Below are 22,681 nucleotides of genomic sequence, written 5' to 3'. Positions count from 1 at the left end.
GAGAGAAAGAGAGAGAAAGAGAGAGAGAGAGAGAGAGAAAAGAGAGAGTGAGAGAGAGAGAGAGAGAGAGAGAGAGAGAGAGAGAGAGAGAGAGAGAGAGAGAGAGAGAGAGGAAAAAGGAGAGAGAGGTAAGTAGGTGTCTTGGTGTCTCTCTCTGATTTGCTGCTGAGGTGAGGTGTACTGTCCTTCCAAATCAATTCCGTGCTCCTGTACCCCAACCTCCACTTTCATTAAAAACAAGTGACAACAGCAATAAACCATAATGAAACAAACGCTTTGCTTACATCCCTCCTTTCCTTGCTAAGAGATGACCATGGCCTTAGCTATCAAAATGCCACTGAAATTTGTCTTTTTCTCAACTGGAAACAACTGTAAAAACAATACATCATTATTCAGATCAGATTAATGTGGGAAGTAAATTACTTAAAGTCAAGTAATTTAAGCAGAACAATTCATTTTCACTCTTGGAATAATGATTGCGATCACGACGCGCAGGTTGAAATATCAAAACAAACTCTGAACAAAGTATATTAATTCGGGGACAGGTAGAAAAGCATTTAACATTTTATGTCTCTTTAGCTAGCTAGCTTGCTGTTGCTAGCTAATTCGTTCTGGGATATAAACATTGAGTTGTTATTTGACCTGAAATAAACAAGGTCCTCTACTCTGACAATTAATATACACATAAAACAGTCAACCCAATTTCCAGTCATCTCTCCTCCTTCCGGACTTCTTTTTCTTCTTTGGACTTTATATGGCGTTTGGCAACTAATAAGGTGCATTACAACAACCGACCTCAGTTCACCTTTCAATTACCCACGTGGGTATATGTTTCTAAAAACCAATGAGGAGATGGGACATGGGTACATGTTTCTAAAAACCAATGAGGAGATGGGACATGGGTACATGTTTCTAAAAACCAATGAGGAGATGGAACATGGGTACATGAGAGAAAAAACCAATGAGGAGATGGGACATGGGTACATGTTTCTAAAAACCAATGAGGAGATGGGACATGGGTACATGTTTCTAAAAACCAATGAGGAGATGGGACATGGGTACATGTTTCTAAAAACCAATGAGGAGATGGGACATGGGTACATGTTTCTAAAAACCAATGAGGAGATGGAACATGGGTACATGTTTCTAAAAACCAATGAGGAGATGGGACATGGGTACATGTTTCTAAAAACCAATGAGGAGATGGGACATGGGTACATGTTTCTAAAAACCAATGAGGAGATGGGACATGGAAACATGTTTCTAAAAACCAATGAGGAGATGGGACCATGGGTACATGTTTCAAAAAACCAATGAGGAGATGGGACATGGGTACATGTTTCTAAAAACCAATGAGGAGATGGGACATGGGTATATGTTTCTAAAAACCAATTGAGGAGATGGAACAATGGGTACATGTTTCTAAAAACCAATGAGGAGAATGGGACGTGGGTACATGTTGAACAAAAACCAATGAGGAGATGGGACATGGGTATTTTATGTTTCTAAAAACCAATGAGGAGATGGGACATGGGTACATGTTTCTAAAACCAATGAGGAGATGGGACATGAAATAAACATGTTTCTAAAAACCAATGAGGAGATGGGACATGGGTACATGTTTCTAAAAACCAATGAGAGATGGGACTTGGGTACATGTTTCTAAAAACCAATGAGGAGCGTACATGGCAATAGATGGGACATGGGTATATGTTTCTAAAAACCAATGAGGAGATGGGACATGGGTACATGTTTCTAAAAACCAATGAGGAGATGGGACATGGGTACATGTTTCTAAAAACCAATGAGGAGATGGGACATGGGTACATGTTTCTAAAAACCAATGAGGAGATGGGACATGGGTACATGTTTCTAAAAACCAATGAGGAGATGGGACATGGGTACATGTTTCTAAAAACCAATGAGGAGATGGGACATGGGTACATGTTTCTAAAAACCAATGAGGAGATGGGACATGTTTCTAAAAACCAATGGGTACATGTTTCTAAAAACCAATGAGGAGATGGGACATGGGTACATGTTTCTAAAAACCAATGAGGAGATGGGACATGGGTACATGTTTCTAAAAACCAATGAGGAGATGGGACATGGGTACATGTTTCTAAAAACCAATGAGGAGATGGGACATGGGTACATGTTTCTAAAAACCAATGAGGAGATGGGACATGGGTACATGTTTCTAAAAACCAATGAGGAGATGGGACATGGGTACATGTTTCTAAAAACCAATGAGGAGATGGGAGAGGCCGGACTTGCAGCGCGTTGAGCGTCGCAAATAGAACCAATTCCCATTTTAGCGCCTTGGCAACGCAGACGCTCCCTGACGCGCGATAGCAGTGTGGGTGCAATGATTGAATAACATGTATGTGTACATTTATTTTGGAACGCTCGCGCACGTGACGTGTCCAGTCTGGTCAGCGCATCACTAATAAGTAGCCTTGGCCAGAGTGGCTCATAGGAGCAGGAGACAGCTTGATGTACAAGAACACCCCTTTGGACAGGACACTAGTTTATCACAGGGCCTTGCCCCAAATCCCCTAATCAATGACAGACATATCGGGTCCCGTTTTTACAGTCTTTGGTATGATTTGGCTGGGAATCAAATGCCCAACCTTCTAATCTCAGGGCAGAAACTCTAACCACAAGGCCATAACATGGGTGTAATGAAGGCCTGTCTTTAAATCAAGCAGCTACGCAGTTCTTCACTGCTCTGCATTGGTTCTGTATAGCGGTAAACCATGGATGATAATGATATCCCTGCGTAGATACAGCATCCTTCCTTTTGGGGGTTGTAAAACACAGGTACCATGGGGAAGACCCATCCACCATCACGCTCCTCTCTGTTTTACTGAAGTGTTGCAATTCCACATCTCGTTGAGACACAGATTAAACGACACCTCAGTTCCAATTAAACGACACCTCAGTGAAGTTACATTGATTTACATCCAAAACAACAAACAAACACAAGACAGAGAGTGAGAGTGAGAGAAAGAGAGCAAGAGAGCGAGACAGAGAGAGAAAGAGAGAGAGAGAGACAGAGAGAGTGAGAGTGAGAGAAAGAGAGCGAGACAGACAGAGAGAGAGACAGAGAGAGAGAGTGAGAGAAAGAGAGCAAGAGAGAGAGAGAGACAGAGAGAGAGAGAGAGAGAGAGAGAGAGCGAGACAGAGAGAGAGAGAGACAGAGAGTGAGAGAGAGTGAGAGTGAGAGAAAGAGAGCGAGACAGAGAGAGAGAGAGAGAGAGAGAGAGAGAGAGAGAGAGAGAGAGAGAGAGAGAGAGAGAGAGAGAGAGAGAGAGAGAGAGCGAGACAGAGAGAGAGACAGAGAGTGAGAGTGAGAGTGAGAGTGAGAGAGAGAGTGAGAGTGAGAGAAAGAGAGCGAGACAGAGAGAGACAGAGAGAGAGACAGAGAGAGTGATCGAGAAAGAGAGAGAGCGAGAGAGTGAGAGAGTGAGAGCGAGACAGAGAGTGAGAGAGAGTGAGAGAGCGAGACAGAGAGTGAGAGAGAGAGAGAGAGAGCAAGAGAGCGAGACAGAGAGAGCGATCGAGAAAGAGAGAGAGCGAGAGAGTGAGAGAGTGAGAGCGAGACAGAGAGTGAGAGAGAGAGAGAGAGAGAGAGCAAGAGAGTGAGACAGAGAGAGAGAGAGCGAGACAGAGAGAGAGCGAGAGAGTGAGAGCGAGACAGAGAGTGAGAGTGAGAGAGAGAGAGCGAGACAGAGAGTGCGATCGAGAAAGAGAGAGAGCGAGAGCGAGAGAGTGAGAGCGAGAGAGTGAGAGAACGAGTGAGAGAGTGAGGCAGAGAAAGAGAGAGTGAGTGAGAGAGTGAGTGAGAGAGCGAGACAGAGAGAGAGCGAGAGAGTGAGAGAACGAGTGAGAGAGCGAGACAGAGAGAGAGAGAGTGAGAGAGCGAGAGAGAGAGAGAGAGAGAGAGAGAGAGAGAGAGAGAGAGAGAGAGAGAGAGAGAGAGAGAGAGAGACCGCGATCGAGAGAGAGAGAAAAAAAATGTAAGTGTGGTTTAAGAGTTTTGTTATAAATAAAAATCCAAACCAATTATAATGGACCACTTCACAATCGAGCTGCCGTACACAATGGTTTCCAGGCAGTCATTATTTATATAACCTTAAGCCTGGTACCTATAGAGTGTCGGCCAGAGCAGTTCTAGGTTTCATTGAGCTAATATATATTCCACACATGCTCAAGGAAGTGGAGCGCAACTCATTTTACACCTACAAGCTGGAGAGAGAAACAAGTTATAGTGTTATTGACTAAGCTGTTTTTTTTTCTTCATTATGTGCAGACAACACAGCTGATAGAGGCAGAGGGGCTTTGTGAAAGCATCATGAATAACACTAGAGATGTATTAGAGTTGGGTAAACTGACATCAAATACCTGAATCAATAGTGAAGAAACAATACTAGTGGAAAGCATACATACATACATACATACATACATACATACATACATACATACATACATACATACATACATACATACATACATACATACATACATACATACACAAAGACAGACACACACACACACACACACACACACACACACACACACACACACACACACACACACACACACACACACACACACACACACACACATACATACATACATACATACATACATACATACATACATACATACATACATACATACATATTTTTTTCTTCTTCATTTGATACATTCGGAAAGTATTCGGACAAAAGCGAAAATAAGTTTTTCTATATTTGTGCACATGTATTCAAAATAAAAAACTGAAATAACTTATTTACATAAGTATTCAGACCCTTTGCTATCTGACTTAACATTTAGCTCAGGTGCATCCTGTTGTCACGCCTTGACCTGAGATATCTCTGTATTCTTTATATTTTGGTTAGGTCAGGGTGTGACGAGGGTGGATATGCTAGTTTTTGTACTGTCTAGGGTTTTTTGTTTGTCTAGAGTTTTTGTAGGTCTAGGTGATTTGTATGTCTATGGTGGCCTGATATGGTTCCCAATCAGAGGCAGCTGTTTACCGTTGTCTCTGATTGGGGATCATATTTAGGTAGTCATTTCCCTTTGGTGTTTTGTGGGATCTTGTTCTATGTTTAGTTAACTGGCTGCACTATTCGAATAGCTTCACGTTTCGTTTGTGCTTGTTTGTTTTGTTTCAGTTTTATTAAAAACTTGTGGAACTCTACTCACGCTGAGCCTTGGTCTCATCTTTACAATGAACGTGACACCTGTTTCCATTGATCATCCTTGAGATGTTTCTACAACTTGATTGGAGTCCACCTGTGGTAAACTCAATTGATTGGACATGATTTGGAAAGGCACACACCTGTCTATATAAGGTCCCACAGTTGACTGTGCATGTCAGAGCAAAAACCAAGCCATGAGGTTGAAGGAATTGTCTGTAGAGCTCCGAGACAGGATTGTCTCGAGGCATAGATCTGGGGAAGGGTACCCAAAAATATCTACAGCATTGAAGGTACCCAAGAACACAGTGGCCTCCATTATGCTTAAATGGAAGAAGTTTGGAACCACCAAGACTCTTCCTAGAGCAGGTCGTCCGGCCAAACTGAGCAATCGGGGGAGAAGGGCCTTGGTCAGGGAGGTCACCAAGAACCTGATGGTTACTCTGACAGAGCTCCAGTTTCTCTGTGGAGATGGGAGAAAATTTTCCAGAAGGACAACTATCTCTGCAGCACTCCACCAATCAGGCCTTTATGGTAGAGTGGCCAGATGGAAGCCACTCCTCAGTAAAAGTAACATGACAGCCCACTTGGAGTTTAAAAAAAGGCACCTAAAGGACTCTCAGACCATGAGAAACAAGATTCTTTGGTCTGTTGAAACCAAGATTGAACTCTTTGGCCTGAAGGCCAAGTGTCACATCTGGAGGAAACCTGGCACCATCTCTGCGGTGAAGCAAGGTGGTGGCAGCATCATGCTGTGAGGATGTTTTTAAGTGGCAGGGAGACTAGTCAGGATCGAGGGAAAAATTAACAGAGCAAAGTACAGAGAGATCCTTGATGACACCTGATCCAGAGCACTCAGGATCTCAGACTCTGGTGATAGTTCACCTTCCAACAGGACAATGACCCTAAGCACACGGCCAAGACCCCGAGCTGACAAGGTACAAATCTGTCGCTCTGTCCCTGAACAGGCAGTTAACCCACTGTTCCTAGGCCGTCATTGAAAATAAGAAATATTTTAAAAAAGACAACGCACGAGTGGCTTCGGGACAAGTCTCTAAATGTCCTTGAGTGGCCCAGCCAGAGCCCAGACTTCAACCCGATCAAACATCTTTAGAGAGACCTGAAAATAGCTGTGCAGCTCCCCATCCTACCTGACAGAACCTGAGAGGATCTGCAGAGAAGAATGTGATAAACTGCTCCCAAGAAGACTCGAGTCTGTAATCGCTGCCAAAGGTAATTCAACAATGTACAGAGTAAAGGGTCTGAATACTTATGTAAATGTGATATTTCCATTTTTTTCTTTTTAATAAATGTTGCTTTGTCATTATGGGGTATTGTGTGTGGATTGATGGGGACATTTTTATATTTAATCCATTTTAGAATAAGGCTGTAACGTACCAAACAACACCTATATGCAGTAAAAAATAATATTTCTGTCACATTTTAATTGGACTATGCACCATGACAAATGGTTGTTCCAACTTACAATCTTCACCTATACATTCTCCCACCATGCATCACATTCACTGCTTTAACAGCCTGCACTTACAAGGAGAAACTTTTTCTGAGCTGGCTGGCATTTCAGGAGGAGGCTTTTATGAGAAATGAAATGCCATTATAGGACATCCTTGACAGGTTCCATGACAGCAGGGTTCCTCTCAATGTCTCATTATTTAAGTGAAATGAATTCAAATTCAGTGGGCAGCTAGCTAGCTGGATCAATGTAGACCCTGAAGCTGCATTTAAAATGGCACCCTATTCCTTATATAGAGCACTACATAAAGGACAGGGCACCTATATAGTGCACTACTTTTGACGAGAACCCTACGAGAGCCTTACGAAAGCCCTAAGAGAGCCCTACGAGAGCCCTACGAGAGCCTTACGAGAGCCCTATGTGAAAGGGGAAAGGGAAAAGGGGGGAGGATTGCTAGTCAATTGTACAACTGAATATATTCAACTGAAATGTGTCTTCCACGTTTAACCCAACTCGTGTGGACCCTGGTCAAAAGAAGTGCACTTTACAGGGAATAGGAGGCCATTTGGCAGTGTCGCTGAAAGCTCTTGATGGCTAGATCTGACGGCCAGTACAACTAAGAGCCTAGCTACTCTGAGTTTGCTATGTCACATGTCTATAAGTAATGGCAGGCGACTAAATGAGCCTTTTCCTGGGCCCTGGGTTAGCTGTGACAGATGGGAGGACATGACAGCCTTAGAGGAGTGTGACTACAGAAAGACATTAATCAATATCCGGGCCGTGGCTTGGGATACCGAACGCAGAACAGTTGACGAGGGCATTATTCCAGTGGATTACAGAGAGACAGAGAGAGAGAAAAAAGAGACAAAGAGAGAGAGAAACAAAGAGAGAGAATGAATAAGACGGAGAGAGAGAGACTAAGAGGGAGAGAGAGAGAGAGAGAGACAGAGAGAGAGACAAAGAGAGAGAGAGAATGAGGCGGAGAGAGAGGGAGACTGAGAGGGAAAGGAGAGAGAGAGAGAGAGAGAGAGAGAGAGAGAGAGACAGAGAGAGAGAGAGAGAGAGAGAGGGAGGAGAGAGAGAGAGAAGAGAGAGAGAAGAGAGAGAGAGAGAGAGAGAGAGAGAAAAGAGAGAGCTACCTTCCAAATGGCACCCTATTCTCTATATAGTGCAATACTTTTGACCCATCAAAAGGCTCATAGGACTCTGGTCAGAAGTAGTGCACTATATAGGGAATAGGGTGCCATTTGGGATACATGCCAACGGAGAGAGGTATACCACATGGAGCTGGTAGGGAGTGTGACGGAAGGAATAAAATGGACCAGTCAATGATTTTAGCAGACGTTGTGATGTTCGCTCTTTGCTTGGTGTTTTAATCATCTTGAGAGTGAAAACAAGAGCGTGGGGGAGGTTGGGGGCACCATGATACTGAGCACCGCTGTATCAGTCATCGGCTGAAGCAATCGACTGAGTACAGGAAGCACTCTGTTGAGAGGGCAAATCAAATGAAGACGTGGTCGGTCAATCATTCCAGCTAATATTAGACTAGTGGATTGGTGATATTGAACAGGTTAGGGGCTCCCCAGTGGAGCAGCGGTCTAAAGGCATCCCAGTGCAAGAGGCGTCACTACAGTCCCTGGTTTGAATCCAGGCGGTATCACATCCGGCCATGATTGGGAGCCCTATAGGGCGGTGCACAATTGGCTCAGCGTCGTCCGGGTTTGGCTGTCATTGTAAATAAGAATTTGTTCTTAACTGACCTGTCTAGTTAAATAAAAGTTATTTAAAAATTACAAAATAATGGATTTTAATACTGGTGACGTCACATACTAACCAGACAGAAACCAGTGCCCTCCAGGCAACAGTATCAATCTGTTTTCTATTTCTAATCATTTCCATGTCAAACAGAAGCAATTCACTGTAGGCTATACCTACCAGACCTGGGTTCAAATACTATATCTCAATTACGTTTCCATTTCCATATATATATATATACTGTATATATATATATTTTTTTATATAGATTGTAAAATAATAGTGAAGACATCAAATTACACATGTCGTAATGTAGTAACCAAAAAAGGGTTAAACAAATCAAAATATATTTTATATTTGAGATTCTTCAAAGTAGCCAACCACTCTTGGCATTCTCTCAACCAGCTTCACCTGGAATGCTTTTCCAACAGCCTTGAAGGAGTTCCCATATATGCTTAGAACTTGGCTGCTTTTCCTTCACTCTGCGGTCCAACTCATCCCAAACCATCTCAATTGGGTTGAGGTCAGGTGATTGTGGAGGCCAGGTCATCTGATGCAGCACACCATCACTCTCCTTCTTGGTCAAATAGCCCTTACACAGCGTGGAGGTGTGTTGGGAGATTGTCCTGATGAAAAACAAATGCGCAAACCAGATGGAATGGCGTATTGCTGCAGAATGCTGTTGTAGCCATGCTGGTTAAGTGTGCCTTGAATTGTAAATAAATCCCAGACATTGTCACCAGCAAAGCACCCCCACACCATCACACCTCCTCCTCCATGCTTCACGGTGGGAACCACACATGCGGAGAGCATCCGTTCACCTACTCTGCGTCGCACAAAGATATGACAGTTGGAACCAAAAATCTCAAATTTGGACTCATCTGTCCAAAGGACAGATTTCCACGGTCTAATGTCCATTGCTCGTGTTTCTTGGCCCAAGCAAGTCGCTTCTTATTATTGGTGTCCTTTAGAAGCGGTTTCTTTGCAGCAATTTGACCATGAAGGCCTGATTCACGCAGTCTCCTCTGAACAGTTGATGTTGAGACGTGTCTGTTACTTGAACTCTGCAAAGCATTTATTTGGGCTGCAATTTTTGAGGCTGGTAACTCTGCAGCAGAGGTAACTCTGGGTCTTCCTTTCCTATGACAGCCCTCATGAGAGCCAGTTTCATCATTGCGCTTGATGGTTTTTTGCGACTGCACTTGAAGAAAATGTCAAAGTTGAATGACCTTCATGTCTAAAAGTAATGATGGACTATCGTTTCTCTTTGCTTATTTGAGCTGTTCTTGGACTTGTGACCATGTGATGTGATTTGGTGAAACAGGGCATTCTAAACTGACCATGTGATGTGATTTGGTGAAACAGGGCATTCTAAACTGACCATGTGATGTGATTTGGTGAAACAGGGCATTCTAAACTGACCATGTGATGTGATTTGGTGAAACAGGGCATTCTAAACTGACCATGTGATGTGATTTGGTGAAACAGGGCATTCTAAACTGACCATGTGATGTGATTTGGTGAAACAGGGCATTCTAAACTGACCATGTGATGTGATTTGGTGAAACAGGGCATTCTAAACTGACCATGTGATGTGATTTGGTGAAACAGGGCATTCTAAACTGACCATGTGATGTGATTTGGTGAAACAGGGCATTCTAAACTGACCATGTGATGTGATTTGGTGAAACAGGGCATTCTAAACTGACCATGTGATGTGATTTGGTGAAACAGGGCATTCTAAACTGACCATGTGATGTGATTTGGTGAAACAGGGCATTCTAAACTGACCATGTGATGTGATTTGGTGAAACAGGGCATTCTAAACTGACCATGTGATGTGATTTGGTGAAATAGGGCATTCTAAACTGACCATGTGATGTGATTTGGTGAAACAGGGCATTCTAAACTGACCATGTGATGTGATTTGGTGAAACAGGGCATTCTAAACTGACCATGTGATGTGATTTGGTGAAACAGGGCATTCTAAACTGACCATGTGATGTGATTTGGTGAAACAGGGCATTCTAAACTGACCATGTGATGTGATTTGGTGAAACAGGGCATTCTAAACTGACCATGTGATGTGATTTGGTGAAACAGGGCATTCTAAACTGACCATGTGATGTGATTTGGTGAAACAGGGCATTCTAAACTGACCATGTGATGTGATTTGGTGAAACAGGGCATTCTAAACTGACCATGTGATGTGATTTGGTGAAACAGGGCATTCTAAACTGACCATGTGATGTGATTTGGTGAAACAGGGCATTCTAAACTGACCATGTGATGTGATTTGGTGAAATAGGGCATTCTAAACTGACCATGTGATGTGATTTGGTGAAACAGGGCATTCTAAACTGACCATGTGATGTGATTTGGTGAAACAGGGCATTCTAAACTGACCATGTGATGTGATTTGGTGAAACAGGGCATTCTAAACTGACCATGTGATGTGATTTGGTGAAACAGGGCATTCTAAACTGACCATGTGATGTGATTTGGTGAAACAGAGCATTCTAAACTGACCATGTGATGTGATTTGGTGAAACAGGGCATTCTAAACTGACCATGTGATGTGATTTGGTGAAACAGGGCATTCTAAACTGACCATGTGATGTGATTTGGTGAAACAGGGCATTCTAAACTGACCATGTGATGTGATTTGGTGAAACAGGGCATTCTAAACTGACCATGTGATGTGATTTGGTGAAACAGGGCATTCTAAACTGACCATGTGATGTGATTTGGTGAAACAGGGCATTCTAAACTGACCATGTGATGTGATTTGGTGAAACAGGGCATTCTAAACTGACCGCAGCTCAGCTTGAATCTGTAAATTACAAGTAAGGTGATAACACTTTATTTAGGCTTAGTAAACACTAGAGCGGGTTTGGTTTTAACCAATATATATACATATAAAAGTGTGTTGGTTGCAATTGTTCACGTTCAAGTACAGAATTTAGAAATGTGTAAACAGTATATTAAATCCATAGGTAGGTGTGGATAAAATCACATTTACCTTAGTCGGTGCCTATAGCAGGAGAGGAGAGGAGATCAGCTGAAATGAATGGCTGAAATCTGGTCCCAGTCATCCGCTCTGTTAAATACTACTTTAAGTACGGCACTGAATATAATATAATCTCTCTCCTCTCGCTCTCGCTCGCTCTCTCTCTCTCTCTCTCTCACACACACACACACACACACACACACACACACACACACACACACACACACACACACACACACACACACACACACACACACACACACACACACACACACACACACACACACACACACACACACACACACACACGAATGAATGAATAATGGATACATCCCTTTTACAATTGACCATATTCATAAAATCATCTCATTTAGCAAGTTGCACAAACAAATATGATTTATGTTTAAAAACAGAAGAATTTATATACAGTCGTTTTTAAATATATAGAGAGATTCAGTTCAATTAGAGAAATAGGAAATGAATGCATTCCATGATTGTTCCTTTTCAACCCCCGCAACAATCTCTCTAATTCATTCTAATTACAATACAGATGCCATGTTTCAGCCCAAAAGCAGTCAGGTAACTAATATTCCCTGTCATGTATAGCAGGTAATCTCTTGTTAGGAGGAAAACAGATCAGGTAGCCATTGAGGGATTTTAGTCTGTAAATGAATGGAGTGATCAGTAGCGCCAGCTATCTTTCATTTATAATAATCCCAACAGGATATCTCCACTCCTCTCTACATTATAATCATCCCAACAAGATATCTCCTCTCCTCTCTACATTCTAATCATCCCAACAGGATAATATCTCCACTCCTCTCTACATTATAATCATCCCAACAAGATATCTCCACTCCTCTCTACATTACAATCATCCCAACAAGATAATATCTCCACTCTCTCTACATCACAATCATCCCAACAAGATAATATCTCACTCCTCTCTACATTATAATCATCCCAACAAGATATCTCCACTCTCTGTACATTATAATCATCCCAACAGGATATCTCCACTCCTCTCTACATTATAATCATCCCAACAGGATAATATCTCCACTCCTCTCTACATTCTAATCATCCCAACAGGATAATATCTCCTCTCCTCTCTACATTCTAATCATCCCAACAGGATAATATCTCCACTCCTCTCTACATTATAATCATCCCAACAAGATATCTCACTCCTCTCTACATTACAATCATCCCAACAAGATAATATATCCACTCCTCTCTACATTACAATCATCCCAACAAGATAATATCTCACTCCTCTCTACATTATAATCATCCCAACAAGATATCTCACTCCTCTCTACATTACAATCATCCCAACAAGATAATATCTCCACTCCTCTCTACATTACAATCATCCCAACAAGATATCTCCACTCCTCTCTACATTACAATCATCCCAACAGGATATCTCCACTCCTCTCTACATTATAATCATCCCAACAGGATATCTCCACTCCTCTCTACATTACAATCATCCCAACAGGATATCTCACTCCTCTCTACATTACAATCACCCCAACAGGATAATATCTCCACTCCTCTCTACATTATAATCATCCCAACAGGATAATATCTCCACTCCTCTCTACATTACAATCATCCCAACAGGATATCTCCACTCCTCTCTACATTATAATCATCCCAACAGGATAATATCTCCACTCCTCTCTACATTATAATCATCCCAACAGGATATCTCCACTCCTCTCTACATTATAATCATCCCAATAGGATAATATCTCCACTCCTCTCTACATTATAATCATCCCAACAGGATAATATCTCCACTCCTCTCTACATTATAATCATCCCAACAAGATATCTCCTCTCCTCTCTACATTCTAATCATCCCAACAGGATAATATCTCCACTCCTCTCTACATTATAATCATCCCAACAAGATATCTCCACTCCTCTCTACATTACAATCATCCCAACAAGATAATATCTCCACTCCTCTCTACATCACAATCATCCCAACAAGATAATATCTCCACTCCTCTCTACATTATAATCATCCCAACAAGATATCTCCACTCCTCTCTACATTATAATCATCCCAACAGGATATCTCCTCCTCTCTACATTATAATCATCCCAACAGGATAATATCTCCACTCCTCTCTACATTCTAATCATCCCAACAGGATAATATCTCCTCTCCTCTCTACATTCTAATCATCCCAACAGGATAATATCTCCACTCCTCTCTACATTATAATCATCCCAACAAGATATCTCCACTCCTCTCTACATTACAATCATCCCAACAAGATAATATATCCACTCCTCTCTACATTACAATCATCCCAACAAGATAATATCTCCACTCCTCTCTACATTATAATCATCCCAACAAGATATCTCCACTCCTCTCTACATTACAATCATCCCAACAAGATAATATCTCCACTCCTCTCTACATTACAATCATCCCAACAAGATATCTCCACTCCTCTCTACATTACAATCATCCCAACAGGATATCTCCACTCCTCTCTACATTATAATCATCCCAACAGGATAATATCTCCTCTCCTCTCTACATTATAATCATCCCAACAGGATATCTCCACTCCTCTCTACATTACAATCATCCCAACAGGATATCTCCACTCCTCTCTACATTACAATCATCCCAACAGGATAATATCTCCACTCCTCTCTACATTATAATCATCCCAACAGGATAATATCTCCTCTCCTCTCTACATTATAATCATCCCAACAGGATATCTCCACTCCTCTCTACATTACAATCATCCCAACAGGATAATATCTCCACTCCTCTCTACATTACAATCATCCCAACAGGATATCTCCACTCCTCTCTACATTACAATCATCCCAACAGGATAATATCTCCACTCCTCTCTACATTACAATCATCCCAACAGGATATCTCCACTCCTCTCTACATTATAATCATCCCAACAGGATAATATCTCCACTCCTCTCTACATTATAATCATCCCAACAGGATATCTCCACTCCTCTCTACATTATAATCATCCCAACAGGATAATATCTCCACTCCTCTCTACATTATAATCATCCCAACAGGATATCTCCACTCCTCTCTACATTATAATCATCCCAATAGGATAATATCTCCACTCCTCTCTACATTATAATCATCCCAACAGGATAATATCTCCACTCCTCTCTACATTATAATCATCCCAACAGGATAATATCTCCACTCCTCTACATTATAATCATCCCAACAGGATAATATCTCCACTCCTCTCTACATTATAATCATCCCAACAGGATATCTCCACTCTCTCTACATTATAATCATCCCAATAGGATAATAACTCCTCTCTACATTATAATCATCCCAACAGGATATCTCCACTCCTCTCTACATTATAATCATCCCAACAAGATATCTCCTCTCCTCTCTACATTCTAATCATCCCAACAGGATAATATCTCCACTCCTCTCTACATTATAATCATCCCAACAAGATATCTCCACTCCTCTCTACATTACAATCATCCCAACAAGATAATATCTCCACTCCTCTCTACATCACAATCATCCCAACAAGATAATATCTCCACTCCTCTCTACATTATAATCATCCCAACAAGATATCTCCACTCCTCTCTACATTATAATCATCCCAACAGGATATCTCCACTCCTCTCTACATTATAATCATCCCAACAGGATAATATCTCCACTCCTCTCTACATTCTAATCATCCCAACAGGATAATATCTCCTCTCCTCTCTACATTCTAATCATCCCAACAGGATAATATCTCCACTCCTCTCTACATTATAATCATCCCAACAAGATATCTCCACTCCTCTCTACATTACAATCATCCCAACAAGATAATATATCCACTCCTCTCTACATTACAATCATCCCAACAAGATAATATCTCCACTCCTCTCTACATTATAATCATCCCAACAAGATATCTCCACTCCTCTCTACATTACAATCATCCCAACAAGATAATATCTCCACTCCTCTCTACATTACAATCATCCCAACAAGATATCTCCACTCCTCTCTACATTACAATCATCCCAACAGGATATCTCCACTCCTCTCTACATTATAATCATCCCAACAGGATATCTCCACTCCTCTCTACATTACAATCATCCCAACAGGATATCTCCACTCCTCTCTACATTACAATCACCCCAACAGGATAATATCTCCACTCCTCTCTACATTATAATCATCCCAACAGGATAATATCTCCACTCCTCTCTACATTACAATCATCCCAACAGGATATCTCCACTCCTCTCTACATTATAATCATCCCAACAGGATAATATCTCCACTCCTCTCTACATTATAATCATCCCAACAGGATATCTCCACTCCTCTCTACATTATAATCATCCCAATAGGATAATATCTCCCTCCTCTCTACATTATAATCATCCCAACAGGATAATATCTCCACTCCTCTCTACATTATAATCATCCCAACAAGATATCTCCTCTCCTCTCTACATTCTAATCATCCCAACAGGATAATATCTCCACTCCTCTCTACATTATAATCATCCCAACAAGATATCTCACTCCTCTCTACATTACAATCATCCCAACAAGATAATATCTCCACTCCTCTCTACATCACAATCATCCCAACAAGATAATATCTCCACTCCTCTCTACATTATAATCATCCCAACAAGATATCTCCACTCCTCTCTACATTATAATCATCCCAACAGGATATCTCCACTCCTCTCTACATTATAATCATCCCAACAGGATAATATCTCCACTCCTCTCTACATTCTAATCATCCCAACAGGATAATATCTCCTCTCCTCTCTACATTCTAATCATCCCAACAGGATAATATCTCCACTCCTCTCTACATTATAATCATCCCAACAAGATATCTCCACTCCTCTCTACATTACAATCATCCCAACAAGATAATATATCCACTCCTCTCTACATTACAATCATCCCAACAAGATAATATCTCCACTCCTCTCTACATTATAATCATCCCAACAAGATATCTCCACTCCTCTCTACATTACAATCATCCCAACAAGATAATATCTCCACTCCTCTCTACATTACAATCATCCCAACAAGATATCTCCACTCCTCTCTACATTACAATCATCCCAACAGGATATCTCCACTCCTCTCTACATTATAATCATCCCAACAGGATAATATCTCCTCTCCTCTCTACATTATAATCATCCCAACAGGATATCTCCACTCCTCTCTACATTACAATCATCCCAACAGGATATCTCACTCCTCTCTACATTACAATCATCCCAACAGGATAATATCTCCACTCCTCTCTACATTATAATCATCCCAACAGGATAATATCTCCTCTCCTCTCTACATTATAATCATCCCAACAGGATATCTCCACTCCTCTCTACATTACAATCATCCCAACAGGATAATATCTCCCTCCTCTCTACATTACAATCATCCCAACAGGATATCTCCACTCCTCTCTACATTACAATCATCCCAACAGGATAATATCTCCACTCCTCTCTACATTACAATCATCCCAACAGGATATCTCCACTCCTCTCTACATTACAATCATCCCAACAGGATAATATCTCCACTCCTCTCTACATTACAATCATCCCAACAGGATATCTCCACTCCTCTCTACATTATAATCATCCCAACAGGATAATATCTCCACTCCTCTCTACATTATAATCATCCCAACAGGATATCTCCACTCCTCTCTACATTATAATCATCCCAATAGGATAATATCTCCACTCCTCTCTACATTATAATCATCCCAACAGGATAATATCTCCACTCCTCTCTACATTATAATCATCCCAACAGGATAATATCTCCACTCCTCTACATTATAATCATCCCAACAGGATAATATCTCCACTCCTCTCTGCATTATAATCATCCCAACAGGATATCTCCACTCCTCTCTACATTACAATCATCCCAACAGGATAATATCTCCACTCCTCTCTACATTATAATCATCCCAACAGGATATCTCCACTCCTCTCTACATTACAATCATCCCAACAGGATAATATCGCCACTCCTCTCTACATTATAATCATCCCAACAGGATAATATCTCCTCTCCTCTCTACATTATAATCATCCCAACAGGATAATATCTCCTCTCCTCTCTACATTACAATCATCCCAACAGGATATCTCCACTCCTCTCTACATTATAATCATCCCAACAGGATATCTCCACTCCTCTCTACATTATAATCATCCCAACAGGATATCTCCACTCCTCTCTACATTATAATCATCCCAACAGGATAATATCTCCACTCTTCTCTACATTACAATCATCCCAACAGGATATCTCCACTCCTCTCTACATTATAATCATCCCAACAGGATATCTCCTCTCCTCTCTACATTATAATCATCCCAACAGGATAATATCTCCACTCCTCTCTACATTACAATCATCCCAACAGGATATCTCCACTCCCTCTCTACATTATAATCATCCCAACAGGATAATATCTCCACTCCTCTCTACATTCTAATCATCCCAACAGGATAATATCTCCACTCCTCTCTACATTCTAACATCCCAACAGGATAATATCTCCTCTCCTCTCTACATTCTAATCATCCCAACAGGATAATATCTCCACTCCTCTCTACATTATAATCATCCCAACAAGATATCTCCACTCCTCTCTACATTACAATCATCCCAACAAGATAATATATCCACTCCTCTCTACATTACAATCATCCCAACAAGATAATATCTCCACTCCTCTCTACATTATAATCATCCCAACAAGATATCTCCACTCCTCTCTACATTACAATCATCCCAACAAGATAATATCTCCACTCCTCTCTACATTACAATCATCCCAACAAGATATCTCCACTCCTCTCTACATTACAATCATCCCAACAGGATATCTCCACTCCCTCTCTACATTATAATCATCCCAACAGGATAATATCTCCTCTCCTCTCTACATTATAATCATCCCAACAGGATATCTCCACTCCTCTCTACATTACAATCATCCCAACAGGATATCTCCACTCCTCTCTACATTACAATCATCCCAACAGGATAATATCTCCACTCCTCTCTACATTATAATCATCCCAACAGGATAATATCTCCTCTCCTCTCTACATTATAATCATCCCAACAGGATATCTCCACTCCTCTCTACATTACAATCATCCCAACAGGATAATATCTCCACTCCTCTCTACATTACAATCATCCCAACAGGATATCTCCACTCCTCTCTACATTACAATCATCCCAACAGGATAATATCTCCACTCCTCTCTACATTACAATCACCCCAACAGGATAATATCTCCACTCCTCTCTACATTATAATCATCCCAACAGGATAATATCTCCACTCCTCTCTACATTACAATCATCCCAACAGGATATCTCCTCCTCTCTACATTATAATCATCCCAACAGGATAATATCTCCACTCCTCTCTACATTATAATCATCCCAACAGGATATCTCCACTCCTCTCTACATTATAATCATCCCAATAGGATAATATCTCCACTCCTCTCTACATTATAATCATCCCAACAGGATAATATCTCCACTCCTCTCTACATTATAATCATCCCAACAGGATAATATCTCCACTCCTCTACATTATAATCATCCCAACAGGATAATATCTCCACTCCTCTCTGCATTATAATCATCCCAACAGGATATCTCCACTCCTCTCTACATTACAATCATCCCAACAGGATAATATCTCCACTCCTCTCTACATTATAATCATCCCAACAGGATATCTCCACTCCTCTCTACATTACAATCATCCCAACAGGATAATATCGCCACTCCTCTCTACATTATAATCATCCCAACAGGATAATATCTCCTCTCCTCTCTACATTATAATCATCCCAACAGGATAATATCTCCTCTCCTCTCTACATTACAATCATCCCAACAGGATATCTCCACTCCTCTCTACATTATAATCATCCCAACAGGATATCTCACTCCCTCTCTACATTATAATCATCCCAACAGGATATCTCCACTCCTCTCTACATTATAATCATCCCAACAGGATAATATCTCCACTCTTCTCTACATTACAATCATCCCAACAGGATATCTCCACTCCTCTCTACATTATAATCATCCCAACAGGATATCTCCTCTCCTCTCTACATTATAATCATCCCAACAGGATAATATCTCCACTCCTCTCTACATTACAATCATCCCAACAGGATATCTCCACTCCTCTCTACATTATAATCATCCCAACAGGATATCTCCACTCCTCTCTACATTATAATCATCCCAACAGGATAATATCTCCACTCTTCTCTACATTACAATCATCCCAACAGGATATCTCCACTCCTCTCTACATTATAATCATCCCAACAGGATATCTCCTCTCCTCTCTACATTATAATCATCCCAACAGGATAATATCTCCACTCCTCTCTACATTACAATCATCCCAACAGGATAATATCTCCACTCCTCTCTACATTACATTCATCCCAACAGGATATCTCCACTCCTCTCTACATTCTAATCATCCCAACAGGATAATATCTCCACTCCTCTCTACATTACAATCATCCCAACAGGATATCTCCACTCCTCTCTACATTCTAATCATCCCAACAGGATAATATCTCCACTCCTCTCTACATTATAATAATCCCAACAGGATATCTCCTCTCCTCTCTACATTATAATCACCCCAACAGGATAATATCTCCACTCCTCTCTACATTACATTCATCCCAACAGGATATCTCCACTCCTCTCTACATTCTAATCATCCCAACAGGATAATATCTCCACTCCTCTCTACATCAGAATATAATGAACATGTATCACAGTGGAGGCTGCTGAGGGGAGGACGGCTCATAATAACGGCTGGAACAGAACAAATGGAATGGAATCAAACACATGGAAACCATGGAAACCACGCGCTTGATGTATTTGATACCATTCCACTGATTCCTCTCCAGCCATTCCCACCAGCCCCGTCCTCCCTAATTAAGGTGCCACCAACCTCCTGTGATGTATCATAAAACGTTAACAGCAAAGCTTACCAACTGTAAAAAGCTTGTTTTTACCCAAAGTAAAATAAAAAAAAATCTGTGCATCTTTCAGTTGTATTCACACTTTACCATCCAGAACAACAATTAGCAAAAAGACAGAAGAGACCACGTCGACATAAATTACAAACAAAACAGTTTGAAATATTGCTGACGTTGGACTAATGTTTTGAGCCAAGTTCTTAATTGACAGCTGTTCTACAAAAATCGCTTTAAAGACAAATCTGACGATACACTATCAGCAGACTGATACCCCTCACAACATTATGCATTAACAGTAAACACATGTATCCCCTTCAAGATTACACCTTAAACGTGCTTGGTTTCTTTTTATTCTTTAAAAAAAAAGTTTTAATGGCTATAAACATGAAGATTGCCTGAGTGGCGTTGAGAGAGAGAGTGACTTGCATACTGTATTCCGTGATGAATGAAAAGAAAGTACCTTTCTTGTGAGAAGCTTCTGTTTTGGGGCCTTGTGGGTCTAATAACAAAAAAGATCATGATTAAAACACAACATATTCTAACAGCAAGTACTCACATTGTTTTTCTCAATGTGGAAAACAACACTAAAAAACACATCTAGTATCACAACTTGCCAACACTTCAGAACTTATACAGGTAAGTGTGCGGCAGGGAAAGGAAGGAAACATTGTGGTGGCCAAAATACTGAAGGCAATAGCAGGAAGGAGGGATGCACGAGTTTGTGTTGGAGAACGTCATAGCGGGTCGGGCAGGAGAGGAGGCGATGCAGAGATGAGAGGAGGGGTAGAGCAGGGGTGCAAGGCATAGTTCTTCACGGGAGGCAGAAGGTGAGTTTAGCAAAATGCACTAAGATGAAAAACATCAGACAAAGGAAAGATGCATAGACTACATGTCAAACTGGCTTCGCTTAGATCTGCTTGAATCATTTGGCTTTAAATGCTTAAATGCTTACATTTTCTTATCAAGCAACTGGTAAGTGATTCAAACTAATTTTCTAATAAATGGGATATAAAAAATCTATTTTTTTTTTTAGATTTTGTTCATCTAAAAAAAGTATATTTTTACCTCTTCCACTCGCGGGGACCCCTGCAACTGAGCAGCAAAATTGGTGCAACACAAGAGAACAGGAACAGGAAGTGTACTTAGTGGACGAAGTGATATAGAAAAGTGATATAAAACACAAAGGCTCACACACAGACGTGATCAATTCATTGTTTTACCTTTTCCAGTCGTTACAGAAATGACCTTTTTTAAAATGAATTGCCATGACTGAAGCTGGCCATGCATCATTTCAAACCTGGTTGGCGCTTCACCAATCCAGCACAACAAACCACTTCATTACAATTAAAGATAGAATAATTAGTCCCATTATTGCACTTATTTGGTAAGTGTGTAAAATAAATAAGGCATGCAAAAGATAACACCAAAATACCTGATAATAACCTTAATATTTCCACCTGTTCAATCTCACCTTTTACATCCAAAGGCTGTTAATGATAAAGTACTGTACATAACACATACATTAACACAAACATACAGTACATTTCCATAACTTCCTGACAAAATTCAGAAGATCTTAATTAGATCAACAGAAAGGTTGCTCCTTCCCAGACGACATTTGCTGCTCATGTTGAAACACTGCCGGTCCGTTCCTAATCACTATCGCCTGTCGACACAGGTTCATTATTCTTCCTTAGGCACAAAGTAAGTGTATTTTCTCAACAAAGATTGTGTGTTGATAAATGTGCTATTTTTTTTGCTCCGGAGGCGCATTGAATATGTAAACCAGTGCCATTGATGAGAGATGGCGACTACACAGAGCTGAAGTCTTTGTGGGGGATATTGTAATCTATCAACGTCAGGAAGAAAAGGAAATGGTTCTTTAAGATAGATGGAAAGTATTCTGCATGACCATGAACTGTTGTAGACAGGTGATTCGAACTCTATAATCTGTCTGGATCTAGTGAGGATTATTATTCCTCTTGTTTTACAGTCTGCATGCAAAGGCAACCCCTCTGTGTCAACCTAAGCCTGAGTTTATCCTCTATGTGAGATCTGAAAACCTGATCCCAAACATTAAACCAGACCTTGGACTGTTTTCTTTGTTCAAAGCTTGTCAATCTC

The 22,681-nt window shown here is 40.9% G+C and overlaps 1 protein-coding gene across 3 annotated transcripts in view; it reads right to left on the bottom strand.

The window, feature by feature from the left end:
• Nucleotides 1-22,681, bottom strand: part of glra1 (glycine receptor, alpha 1) — a 109,703-nt gene that overhangs the window by 61,210 nt on the left and 25,812 nt on the right. For 2 of the 3 annotated variants that reach the window (XM_052487532.1, XM_052487534.1), the window contains exons 3-4: nt 21,623-21,649; nt 21,018-21,056 (exon numbers count right to left, since the gene is read on the bottom strand). The exons of the other annotated variant lie outside the window; for it this stretch is intronic. In XM_052487532.1, the coding sequence (XP_052343492.1) occupies nt 21,018-21,056; nt 21,623-21,649 (66 nt within the window). The remainder of the gene's footprint in view (nt 1-21,017; nt 21,057-21,622; nt 21,650-22,681) is intronic. 3 annotated transcript variants of the gene reach the window in all.

Source organism: Oncorhynchus keta, chromosome 30 (genome assembly GCF_023373465.1).
Source record: "Oncorhynchus keta strain PuntledgeMale-10-30-2019 chromosome 30, Oket_V2, whole genome shotgun sequence".
NCBI classification, from domain to species: Eukaryota; Metazoa; Chordata; class Actinopteri; order Salmoniformes; family Salmonidae; genus Oncorhynchus; species Oncorhynchus keta.
Note: the sequence above shows the minus strand (reverse complement) of the source record. Positions and strands in the feature narration are given on the sequence as shown.